Source organism: Salmo trutta, chromosome 25 (assembly GCF_901001165.1).
Source record: "Salmo trutta chromosome 25, fSalTru1.1, whole genome shotgun sequence".
Lineage (NCBI taxonomy): Eukaryota > Metazoa > Chordata > Actinopteri > Salmoniformes > Salmonidae > Salmo > Salmo trutta.
In genome coordinates this window covers 23026697-23040106 of record NC_042981.1, presented here as the reverse complement: position 1 = coordinate 23040106, position 13410 = coordinate 23026697, and the positions used below count along the sequence as shown (strand labels likewise).

The following is a 13410-nucleotide window of genomic DNA, read 5'->3' as shown; positions in this document are numbered from 1 at the left end:
AATACAGATATGCATTTGTTGGTCACAGATACCTTAAAAAAAAGGTAGGGGCGTGGTCTGCAATATATACGTGGTCTGCAATATATACGTGGTCTGCGGTTGCGAGGCCGGTTGGACATACTGCCAAATTCTCTAAAACGACATTGGAGGCGGCTTATGGTAGTAAAATGAACATTCACATTTTCTGGGAACAGCTTAGGTGGACATTCTTGCAGTTGTCGTGCCAATTGCACGCTCCCTCAACTTGAGACATCCTAGTTATTGTGTTGTGTGACAAAACTGCGCGTTGTAGAGTGGCCTTTTATTGTCCCCAGCACAAGGTGCACCTGTGTAATTATTATGCTGTTTAATCAGCTTCTTGATATGCCACACCTGTCAGGTGGCTGGATTATCTTGGCAAAGGAGAAATTCTCACAGGGATGTAAACAAATGTGTGCACAACATTTGAGGGAAATAAGCTTTTTGTGCGTATGGAACATTTCTGGGATATTTTATTTCATCTCATGAAACATGGGACTGACACTTTACATGTTGCGTTCATATTTTTGTTTAGTGTATTTTGTGTGAATTTGAAAGATCTCTAATCAATAATAGTGCCATGATAGACTTTCAATTAGTCTTTTCACAAATTACCTTTCTGTGAACACCTGTTAATACCATCACATGGCTGACTGTGATGGATGAAACCACTCAGTGCATTAGGAACAATATGCTGTTCTCTCTTCAACAGAAACGAGCATATTGTCCAAAAATTACATTTTAACGAGCACTTCAAAGTGTTAAGTGCTGAATCCCAGCCCCTTTGATGCAAGCCTTTGCTTCAGTGACCTCCGACTTTCCAGCACAGGTCTCGCACTTCATTGGCTGACAGATCAGACTGCCACGCCACACACTGCCTCTGAGACAGCTCATTACACAAATAATGACTGTCACACCGTCTCAGCTGCAGCGCATTGTCTTGTTATATCAGCCCAACATCGACACATTTGTGACCAGTCAGTGCTAGAACATTGGGTACTAACTGGTGTGCATGGATGTTAGATATGATACAGTATGTCCTCGACAGAATAAGGTCAAGTTGTGCTCCCAACATTGTGATGGCACTGAAATATCTTTGTTCATTTGCAGAATCCATTTGTAATGCCATGGAATTTGGGTCTGGGATTTGGAACCTGTCCAATATGGTAATTTATTGACAATTATTCCTGTTTATTTAGGGGACCCTTTTTGGCAAAAGAACAACCCAGGAGCCAAAGGTTATTATATCCTCCTTTTGTATAGCCTTTTTAAGGGCAGTTCATGGGTCTCCCACCAATTCGGCGCCTTTATGATTTCACATAATTAAACAATTCTGTCATAAAATCTTTTCCCATCCCATGAGGTCATTTTTGTTTTACTATAGTAAGTGTCTATTAAAGGCCCAGTGCAGTCAAAAATGTGATTTACCTGTGTTATATTTATTTACACAATATGAGGTTGAAATAATACTGTGACATTGTGAAAATGATGATTGCCCTTTTAGTGTAAGAGCTGTTTGAAAAGACAGCCTGAAATTTCAACCTGTTTTAGTGGGATGGAGTTTTGGCCTTCGCTGTGGCAATTATACTGAACAAGAATATAAATGCAACATGTAAAGTGCCATGTTTCATAAGCTGAAATAAAAGATCCCAGAAATTTTCCATACGCACAAAAATATTATTGCTCTCAATTTTTGTGCACATCCATGTTAGTGCCAAGATAATCCATCCACCTGACAGGTGTTGCATATCAATAAGCTGTTTAAACAGCATGATCATTAATTACATAGATGCACCTTGTGCTAGGGTCAATAAAAGGCCACTAAAATGTGCAGTTTTGTGACAACACAATGCCACAGATGTTTCAAGTTTTGAGGGAACGTGCAATTGTAACGCTGACTGCAGAAATGTCCACCAGAGCAGTTGCCAGAAAATTGAATGTTTTAGAGAATTTGGCATTATGTCCAACTGGACTAAAAACCGCAGATCACGTGTAACCACGCCAGCCCAGGACCTCCACATCCGGCTTTTTCACCTGCGGGGATCGTCTGAGACCAGCCACGCAGACAGCTGATGAAACTGAGGAGTATTTCTGTCTGTAATAAAGCCCCTTTGTGGGTAAAAACTCACTCTGTGTAAACTATTGGTCACTAAATCCGTCTAGAATGACCACGTAAAAACGGTAGACTGGTATGCCCTCACCCGTCTGAGTGGTCGGCTATGAATGCCCTCACCCGCTACATACTGAAACTGATTGGTTCGGTTCTGTCCTCTATAGTGCTGTGTGGTTAGAACATGATGTTGAGGCCCATACTGAACACTTGGTCACCACCACATGCACACATACACGCAGACACAGCTGTTTCCATTTGAAGATGTTTATATGATTTTGGTCATCTGAATGACTTGGAATCTTCAAATGGAAACAGCTGTGTGTGTGTGTGTTGTGGTCAACGGAGTGTCTGCCTCAACTAGCAGGAGATCAATCAATCAAATGTATTTATGAAGCCCTTTTTACATCAGCCGATGTCACAAAGTGCTATACAGAAACCCAGGCTAAAACCCCAAACGGCAAGCAATGCAGATGTAGATGCATGGATCCCCATTGGGAGGAGAGGACGACTCCGCAACCAGAAAAGGCCCCATGGCAGCGGCTGGCTGTGGCTCCACGACTGGAGCAAGAGTCTCCTTAACTGTGGCTGGTCGAGGAGCTGGCTGAGGAGGGTGCAGACCTTGGTTTCATGGACTGTGCACTCTGGAGTTGTCTTCATCTGCTTGGGAGCTAGGCCGGTTCCGACGCTCCCGTGCCTCTGGCCGGGGGGCCAAGAGGGACATCGGTCGGGACAGCAGCTGGAGGCGCTCCCGACGATCTGGCAAATACGACCAATGGTCCCATGGAGGTGGAGAACACTCAGGCCGGGAGGGCCTGGAGTAGTGTCTCTCAGGGGAGTAGCCGGGCCAACTCGGGGAGGACCGGCAGTGATGGCGCTCCCGTGGCGGTGATGATGGCTCTAGTCGGGGAGGCCTAGAGCGTTGGTGGTCAGGAGAGTAGTGGCGGTGCTGGTGCTCCCGCGGCGGTGACTCAGGCCGGGAGAGCCTAGAGTATGCCCTCCTGCTGCAGGTACTTGTATTCTCTCATCAGCTCCCAAATGGTGAGGGTGTGGTCACTCCCTGACCACTGAGGAGGCCTGTAGCAGGGCTGGTAGTCTCATAGATGAGAGAGGTGTGTAGGGCCTCGCAACTCATCTTCCTTAGGAACATGGGTCTCCTCCCGCCGGATGACGATAACACTCTGACCTGAATGGGCGGGTACAGTGTCCAGATGCGTATTTCCAAGCTCTCTGATTCGTTGGGAATGGCAGAGCTATGATGGGTGAGGGAGAAATTACAGTTGAAGTCGGATGTTTACGTACACTTAGGTTGGAGTCATTAAAACTCGTTTTTCAACCACTCCACAAATTTCTTGTTAACAAACTATAGTTTTGGCAAGTCGGTTAGGACATCTACTTTGTGCATGACACAAGTCATTTTTCCAACAATTGTTTACAGACAGATTATTTCACTTATAATTCACTGTATTACAATTCCAGTGGGTCAGAAGTTTACATACACTAAGTTGACTGTGCCTTTAAACAGTTTGGAAAATTCCAGAAAATGATGTCATGGCTTTAGAAGCTTCTGATAGGCTAATTGTGCCTCTTTGCTTGACATCATGGGAAAATCAAAAGAAATCAGCCAAGACCTCAGAAAAAAATCGTAGACCTCCACAAGTCTGGTTCATCCTTGGGAGCAATTCCCAAATGCACGAAGGTACCACATTCATCTGTACAAACAATAGTACACAAGTATAAACACCATGGAACCACGCAGCCGTCATACCGCTCAGGAAGGAGACGCTTTCTGTCTCCTAGAGATGAATGTACTTTGGTGCGAAAAGTGCAAAGGACCTTGTGAAGATGCTGGAGGAAATAGGTACAAAAGTATCTATATCCACAGTAAAACGAGTCCGATATCGACATAACCTGAAAGGCCGCTCAGCAAGGAAGAAGCCACTGCTCCAAAACTGCCATAAAAAAGCCAGACTATGGTTTGCAACTGCACACTTCCCAAAATAGATGGCATCATGAGGTAGGAAAATGATGTGGATATATTGAAGCAACATCTCAAGACATTAGTCAGGAAGTTAAAGCTTGGTCGCAAATGGGTCTTCCAAATGGACAATGGCTCCAAGCATACTTCCAAAGTTGGCAAAATGTCTTAAGGACATCAAAGTCAAGGTATTGGAGTGGCCATCACAAAGCCCTGACCTCAACCCTATAGAAAATATGTGGGCAGAACTGAAAAAGTGTGTGCGAGCAAGGAAGCCAACAAACGTGACTCAGTTACACCAGCTCTGTCAGGAGGAATGGGCCAAAATTCACCCAACTTATTGTGGGAAGCTTGTGGAAGGCTACCCAAAACGTTTGACCCAAGTTAAACTTTTTAAAGTAATAAATCATTCTCTCTACTATTATTCTGACATTTCACATTCTTAAAATAAAGTGGTGATCCTAACTGACCTAAGACAGGGAATGTTTACTAGGATTAAATGTCTGGAATTGTGAAACTGAGTTTAAATGTATTTGGCTAAGGTGTATGTACATTTCTGACTTCAACTGTAGGTAGCCTGAGCAGCCAAACTAACGGGACTTAAGGGAAACTGAAGGGACTGTGACAGGAAGTTAGGTAACGAGGAGAGGAGCAGGACAGACTTTTTTAGCCAGGCTCTGCAATGGGTGGGTCTGGCTCCCAAGTGGGTGGGCCGATGCCCACCCATGGCTGCGCCCCTGTCCAGTCATATGAAATCCATAGATTAGAGACTAATGAATTTATTTCAATTGACTGATTTCCTTACATGAACTGTAACTCAGTAAAATCTTAATTTTTTCATGTTTCATTTATATTTTTGTTCAGTTTAGTTAATAGACCAATAAGCAAGAGAGTTCCAAACCTCTCTGCCAATAACAGCAAATTCTAGATTTTTCCCTCCCGACTCAGACCACTCCAGACAGTTCTAGCAAAATTCTTGCTTGAGAAATTGTCCTTTGCTAAGAATAATTTGTATCATTTTAATTTAACATTTTAAAAGGTACTTAATTGTTACATAGAAATTATTTGATATTGAGAACAGCTGATGGACCTACCCACATGTACAATGTAATATTGTTGTTTGGTGGTATTATACATTTTGTATTGTAAATATGTAGTGATGTTTTATGTGTGATGTAAGTGCCTTAATGTGTTTGGACTCCAGGAAGAGTAGCTTCTGCCTTGGCAGCGGCTAATGGGGATCACTAATAAATACAAATAAAGTAGCAGGGTTGACCAAAACAGGGTTGACGATTTCATCTTAAATCAACCATAAATCCTCGTGACAGGGGGAATGGAAGCTTGTTGAATGCAAGCCTCACAAAACAAATGCAATTGTTAAACCATTTGTAGCCTGCCTATCTATGGGTTGATGTATAATGCTAGACCCTCTGTTTTCCACCACAACACCAGAAAAGAGTAGAACCAGCTCTCCTGCTTTACATTATTATTTGACTGTTTCTTTTGAAATTTTTTTTAAAAAAAGTAATAGTTTCACCATATTCAGTTCAGTCCACGTAACAGGGTTGACCTTAACATTAGGGACATATGTAAATGGCTCACTAATCACATTAAATAATTAGTATTCTTCAGAAATGACTGTCAAAGCAACAAAATACCTAGCACTTTACAATGACGGTAAAAACTTGGAGAAATGTTGGGATTAAGTTGGTTAAAGTCTTCCTAGAAGTTGTAGAGGGTGCACAGAGGGACTTGGCAAATGGCTACATTTTGGCACTTTAGCAAGTCTTTATTCATATAAAAAATAAGATTAATTGAATTCTGCATATAATCATTTAAAAGGGTAGAATAGCAGCTACCTTTGTCTACATAAAATCTCAGAAAGCCTCTAATCCTCACACATGCATTTATCCCCTTACAAAACTGGATTTGTGTTTTTGGATGCTGACATTTGGATCAAATGCAGTGGTGTAAAATACTTAAGTAAAACTACTTTAAAGTACTCCTTAAGTTGTTTTTGGGGTATCTGTACTTTACTATTTACATTTTTGCCAACTTTTACTACATTCCTGAAGAAAATAATGTACTTTTTACTCCATACATTTTTCCTGACACCCAAAAGTACTCCTTACATTTTGACAGGAAAATGGTTCAATTCACACACTTATCAAGAGAACAACCCCACTGCCTCTGATCTGGCAGACTCATTAAACACAAATGCTTTGTTTGTAAATTATGTGTGAGTGTTTAGAGTGTGCTTTTGATACTTAAGTATATTTAAACCAAACACTTTTACTGAAGTAGTATTTTGCTGGGTGACACTTTCTTGTCATTTTCTATTAAGGTATTACTTTTACTCAAGTATGACAATTGAGAACTTTTTCCACCACTGATAAAATGGGATGATGTTGGATTTAAGGCGTTTTAAGTGTGAGAAATACGATTTACTTAAATTATTATCTGGGAATCTGACTTGGACCTACAGTAGTGGGCCCATGAGCTATTTATTTACCGCCACCCTCTGTTGTAAATGCAATTCCATTTGAAAACACAGGAGGGAGACATATACCATAGTAATGTTACTTTTTATGTTCAAGTTGCAAGTGGAGCTAAAAAGGGTTGTCGATTGATTGAAATGTGTATTAAAGGACGGGGTTAATAAATCACTTTGATCGATGTTTTCATTGTCATTGAATACATTGTTTACAAAGTCTTCTATCACAAATGTTTAGGTAAGTTATGTAATCTCATGGAATGTAAGTGAACACTAGAATTCACTTTGTGCAGGTGAAAATGAAACTGGATCCATTTTCTCCATGGTTTACTATTCGTTCGTGGCCCACTCTGCGAAGGTACTGCACATCTTCAGAGAGCGCTAATTGCAGCTACCTGTTGAAATGCAGAGAAAATCTGCCTGTAGGCCAGCTCACGTGAAATAGCCTGCAAGGCTATCAAGCCTCATATGGGGATTCGCAAATTAGCCACAAATAATGTAGCTAATTTCCCTTTCGATTCATTGCATTTTCGCGCAATTTGGGTTGTTTATCTCTGTTGTCATCATGCACAAGGCCCACGGCCACACAAAACACATCCACAGCTGTGCGGAAATGACACAGCAGGCGCGCGCCCAATCACGTCACGCGAGACAGCACAGAGAAGAAAAAAAAAGAGGAGAAACACGAACAACAGTTATCCGTGTGTGAAATTCCCACGACATTCTCGGCAAATATGTTAACCCAGCCTTCAATTACTGCAAAGGACTCCATGAAATCGTAAAGGTGAGCTCGAACATCTGCGTTTTTGAGACAATTCCACGAAGACGAGTGGGAAAAACTCGTCCGAGGATATACACTGCCTCGTCACTAAAGAAGAATCCCTAAAAACAATGATTAGCTAGCTTTAATACGAAGTAGAAATATCAATTTGCTGTGTTTTCAAATAAATCTCATTGCATGTTTAATTGCCACGAAAGACTGAAGTTGACAGCGTGAAAAGTATGACACAGCTGTGTGTGTAGTCCAAAGAGTATCTATTATATTGGCAAGATAGCCGAGTGACCGCTCTGACAATGGAAAAACATGTCCTTAATGATTGAAGGCAAGGGAGATCAGGTGGGTCCATTCTAGCCAGTGTGAGAGCAGATATGCGTGTGAACGTCAGGCACAACTAAGTGCGTTTTCTCAAAGTTGTCGAATGCCACGTGCATCCACTTATATCATTGTATTTGTAACAGCCTAAACATTATATTCGATTAAATAAGCCTCACGTTATTAAACACTCAAAGACCGACGTACAAAAAGGGGCTTATCTCACGTGGACAGATCTTGGGCGGAGTACATCCTCTCGTTTCGCCTCTTCCTCTCTCTGTGTACTCATGTTTTGGTTCATGGGCTTCTAGTGGAAGAATGAGGAAGTGGATGGGACAGAAACAGAAGTAAAAGGGGGCGAGTGAGAAGTCATAAAGCTTCTAGTTACAGACGTTGAGTCCTCTCTTGCATCACAACGAGAACACAACTCACCCACTGTTAACAGTTAAACAGCAGAGCACAAGTGTATTATATTTATTTGTAAAATGAATGTAGCTTGAATGTAATTCAGTATTTTCGATTAGTAAACATGCGCCCAAGCAGCTGATCAGGGTTCAGTATGACATCATGTAGGCCTAATTGCCGATGAACATGTTCAAGCAGGTGAAGTAGACAAAGTGAACAAGGGCCTGTTTGATTACGACAATAATAACATCATAGGCTTTACTTTCTATGGAACAACACTCACAGTTATGTTGTTGAATATAGAATGGGACTTTTAATCATTTTGAAATATCTTATGAAAGATTAAGTCTAACAATATAGCACACTTTGGACAATGGAATGAATGTAATGTGTCTATTTAGTCAAGGTTACTTAACTGTGCAGTGACATTTTAATTCTTAAACGGATAAAGATGTAACAGGTTTGATTTATTTTTATTCTATTTTTTCACTATAGGATATGAATTCCTCTGACCATGGGGAAAACTCGGATGGAGAAAAGCTCGAGAGAGGTAAGTCTATAAAACATTTATTGACACTGTTATAATGCAACTATCCACTTTGAAATGGTTTGGATTGATCAACACCTAAATTGGGAAAATCAAATTAACTTGTAAATAACATAACATTGATCAAATGTTTTTCTGCAGAGAGAGAACCCATTCAAGACATCAAGTTGGAGACGGATGACTGTGCTATTAGTGAGACAACTGATGGACCACGAAGATGGTCTCTTGGAACTAGTGAGGCCACCAGCAAACGTACTGTTATGGACTTGGGCTGTGACACTCACAATTCTGAATTGGACCAGTCTACCAGCAGCAAGAGAGTCAGGGTCTCTAGTGAGGTAAATTAATGAAATGACAATCTATACCTCATGCCTAACTGAACTTGCTAAATAGGCCTGTCTATGTGATGACATTTGTCCATCTATTTATTTAGCATGCTTATTCTAGTTCTTATATGACTTAGAAAATACATCTGCGATAAGAAATGGATAATGTTTTTGTTGTCTCTGTGTAGGCCGGGCGACGCTTACTGAGGAGATTGTCTGAAGAATCCACGAGGCCACAACCCCTCTGCCTGACATCTGCTGACCAGGAGAAGACTATAGCCTCTTACAGGAAGCCTCTCTACAGCATCTCTCACAGAATCACAGAGAAGAAGCTCACATCAAGCCTTGACCAGCATGCTCAGCATGAGGGAGGAGTGCGGCTAAGCTACAGCAGCCTCTTATCTCCTCAACTGGTCAATACAGGGGAGCACAGCCGAAGTGAACCCCTCTCTGCCCTGGGGGCAGCAGGGTCCATGTCTTCAACAGACTCTAATCTATACTCCCTCATTGAGAAGATGTTTTTCATCCTCAATACGCTCAACTCAAGCATGACCCAACTGCACAGCAAGGTTGATCTACTTTCCCTAGAGGTCACTCGCATCAAGAAACAGATCAAACCCTCTGAGCTGGCGACTGAGTTCCATCCTCCGCCAGAATACCTGTTGACAAGTGAGGAACTGAGTCAGCTGATGGAACAGACATCAAATGCTGGTGAGTTGGGTTGTCGATTGCTGGTACACCTCTTCCCAGAACTTCTTAAAGCCAAGGAGTGCACTCGTGGTTGCATCGCCAACAAGAGAACGTTGGATTCCTTACATCTGCAGCTAATACGCAACTATGTGGAAGTGTGTTATCCTCTGGTTAAGAACAACAACATTTGGCAGGATGAATGCCTATTACAGATGAATGACTTCTTTAACCGCTTCTGGGCCCAGAAGGATATGGAGAGTGGGCAACAGTCATGTGGGAAACAGATTATTACAAGCTTTGGTTTCAAAGCTGAGCAGAACCAGCCCTGCCATTTTATAAATGAGGAGGGACAAGAAGTGTACCTTGACTTAGATTCCAATGGTGACCACACCAACAACAACAAAGTAGTGCCAGACCTTGTGTTTGACACTCAGGAGGTCCGAGAGGATCTTGATGAGCTTTCTGCCCCTGAAGACTTTATGTTTCTTGTAAACCGACTTTTCCCTGAGGTTTTTGAGGAGGGGAGATTTCCAGAAGGTAGTGTGGGAAAGATGATCCTGGACTCTGACAGGATAGAAATTATCCGTAAATACATGGCAGCAAATTTTCCTGATGTCCCAGAAGATAGTTGGCTGCAGGTGTGTGTGCAGCGCATAGAAGACGCAATAGAGGGTTCTCACAGTAACGGCAATGGCAGCGATCCTGAGAACATGAACGATGAAAGCTATGACTCCACAAGCCTCCCTGACGATATCTCTATCGTCAAGATCAGTGACTTGTGTGACTACGAGAGACCAGGTCGTAGGTCAAAAAAGTCCTTGCTTGTGCCAGTCGATTTTGAACAACTTGAGATGCCCCTACCAGATTTCAGTGTGCCTCAAGAGTATTTGCTCTCCAGGGAGCAGCTGAGGAACAACTATGACTGTAGCTTGTCAATTGGGAACTTCGCCTCTCGCCTGTTGGTACTTATGTTCCCTGAGCTCTTCACCTATGACAACGCACGGAAGCATTACAACTGTAGTGGCTCTCTCGGGAAGAAACAGCTTGATCCTGTGCGCGTTGACCTTATTCGCCACTACGTACAGCTCCTATATCCACGGGCCAAGAATGACAGAGTGTGGACCCTGGAATTTGTGGGTAAACTGGACGAGCGGTGCAGGCGACGAGACACGGAACAACGGCGGTCGTACCAGCAGCAACGTAAAGTCTATGCTCCTGAGTTGGAGCAAGAGCCTGTGGACTTTGTGGCTGCTTGCCAAGTGAACCAGCTCAACACAGAGCGCTTGAAGGACTTCGAGATTCCTCCACTACCGCCTGAAAAAAGTAGCAAAGACTTCTGCAAGATCCCCCTGGAGAAATTGACGGTGTCAATCCCGGACTTCCCAGTGCCTTCGGTCTACTGGCTCTCCGACGCTGAAGTGCGAGAGATTGTCCAGCAGAGCCTTTCTGTTGGAAACTTTTCTGCCCGTCTACTGGTCCGCCTCTTCCCTGAGCTCTTCACTCAGGAGAACCTGCGACTTCAGTATAACCACTCGGGTGCCTGCAATAAGAAGCAGCTGGATCCTGTGCGTCTCAGGCTCATCCGCCACTATGTAGAGGCCGTGTACCCAGTTGAGAAGATGGAGGAGGTCTGGCATTACGAATGCGTGCCAAGCATAGATGAGCGATGCCGGCGGCCCAACCGTAAGAAGTGTGACATACTGAAAAAGGCCAAGAGATCAAATACTGTGTCCTAGTCAAAGCTGAAAGCAACACTTAATTTTTTAATTCTAAATATTTACACAAGTACATAAGCTGAATAGCATAGTGAAGCCTTTGCACACGGTCCTGTGTAGGATAAGGCCAACTCTTAAAAGCTTTTCATTAGTACTTAATGGATGTATTTGTAATATTGAACTACAGCATTAGTCGTTTTTCATAGACGATATCATGAGATGATAGACTGTTTCCATGTACAAAAACAATACTGTAATAGATAATCTAACTTACCCTGTAGATAAGCTGTTGTAGCCTTAAAAACAATAACATGTATATATTACAAAGACAGTAGATCAGTCAAATATGGATAGAAATTGTGATATTATTTTGTTCCATTGCACATGTTGTAGCAGTATGGCACCACTGGTCTTTTATAAAATGTTATGTTATACCTTCTTATAGAAGTTTGTATTATAAATCTGTATTAAACTATAGCAACAGGTCATGTTAACCCATTTGTAATAAAATCTGTCGAATTTAGCATTTCACTTTATTAGCATTTAGCTAATTAAATACTTATCCCACACATTTTCTTTGCATCTGATTCAAGCCATGACTATCCATGACTTAATTATGTAGAATGACTTGGAGAAAGTAAGTCTGTTATTAACATCTGTTCATTCAAAATAGTGTCAAGGCCATTTCAAACCAGATAAGCCATTGACACATACAGTTGAAGTCGGAAGTTTACATACACTTGGGTTGGAGTCATTAAAACTCATGTGAAAATCAAAAGAAATCAGCCTAGACCTCAGGAAAAAAAATCTGAAAAAGTCTGGTTCATCCTTGGGAACAATTTCCAAACGCATGAAGGTACCACATTCATCTGTACAAACAATAGCACGCAGCCGTCATACCGTTTAGGAAGGAGACACGTTCTGTCTCCTAGAGATAAACATACTTTGGTGTGAAAACTGCAAATCAATCCCAGAACAACAGCAAAGGACCTTGTGAAGATGCTGGAGGAAACAGGTACAAAAGTATCTATATCCACAGTAAAACGAGTCCTATATCGACATAACCTGAAAGGCCGCTCAGCAAGGAAGAAGCCACTGCTCCAAAACTGCCATATAAAAAGCCAGACTACGGTTTGCAAGTGCACATGGGAACAAAGATCGTACTTTTTGTAGAAATGTCCTCTGGTCTGATGAAACAAAAATAGAACTGTTTGGCCATAATGACCATTGTTATGTTTGGCGGAAAAAGGGATGCTTGCAAGCCGAAGAACACCATCCCAATCATGTTGTGGGGGTGCTTTGCTGCAGGAGGGACTGGTGCACTTCACAAAATAGATGGTATCATGAGGAAGGAAAATTATGTGGATATATTGAAGCAACATCTCAAAAACAACAGTCAGGAAGTTAAGCCATTTTGCCACAACTGTGGAAGTATGCGTGTGGTCATTGTCCATTTGGAAGACCCATTTGCAACCAAGCTTTACGGACAACAAAGTCAAGGTATTGGAGGGGCCATCACAAAGCCCTGACCTCAATCCTATAGAAAATGTGTGGGCAGAACTGAAAAGGCGTGTGCGAGCAAGGCCAACAAACCTGACTCAGTTACACCAGCTCTGTCAGGAGGAATGGGCCAAAATTCACCCAACTTATTGTGGGAAGCTTGTGGAAGGCTACCCGAAACATTTGACCCAAGTTAAACAATTTTAAAGGCAATGCTACCAAATACTAATTGAGTGTATGTAAACTTCTGATCCACTGGGAATGTGATAAAATAAATAAAAGCTGAATTAAATGTCAGGAATTTTGAAAAACGGAGTTTAAATGTATTTGGCTAGGTGATTGTAAACTTCCAACTTCAACTGTACCAAGAGGACTACTGTAAAAACTGAACCATTCACTTTGATGTAACATCATGCAAAATGTAGATATTACAATTCCCTTGTCAATGGCGATAAGTATAGTTAGTATTGTCCGCTGAAAACTCATTGTTTGAAGGCATCCTGCTTTGGAAGTTCCAAGTTTTTCCAGCACCTC

General features: G+C 42.0%; 1 protein-coding gene across 1 annotated transcript; it reads left to right on the top strand.

Annotated features, from left to right (window-relative positions):
- The first annotated feature begins 7055 nt into the window (after positions 1–7055).
- LOC115162171 (BEN domain-containing protein 3) lies at positions 7056–11947 on the top strand. Its single transcript, XM_029713212.1, has 4 exons — positions 7056–7384; positions 8594–8648; positions 8787–8983; positions 9160–11947. Exons 2-4 carry the CDS (start codon positions 8597–8599, stop codon positions 11395–11397), a joined length of 2487 nt encoding a protein of 828 aa, XP_029569072.1. The 5' UTR covers positions 7056–7384; positions 8594–8596; the 3' UTR covers positions 11398–11947.
- Positions 11948–13410: the final 1463 nt, after the last annotated feature.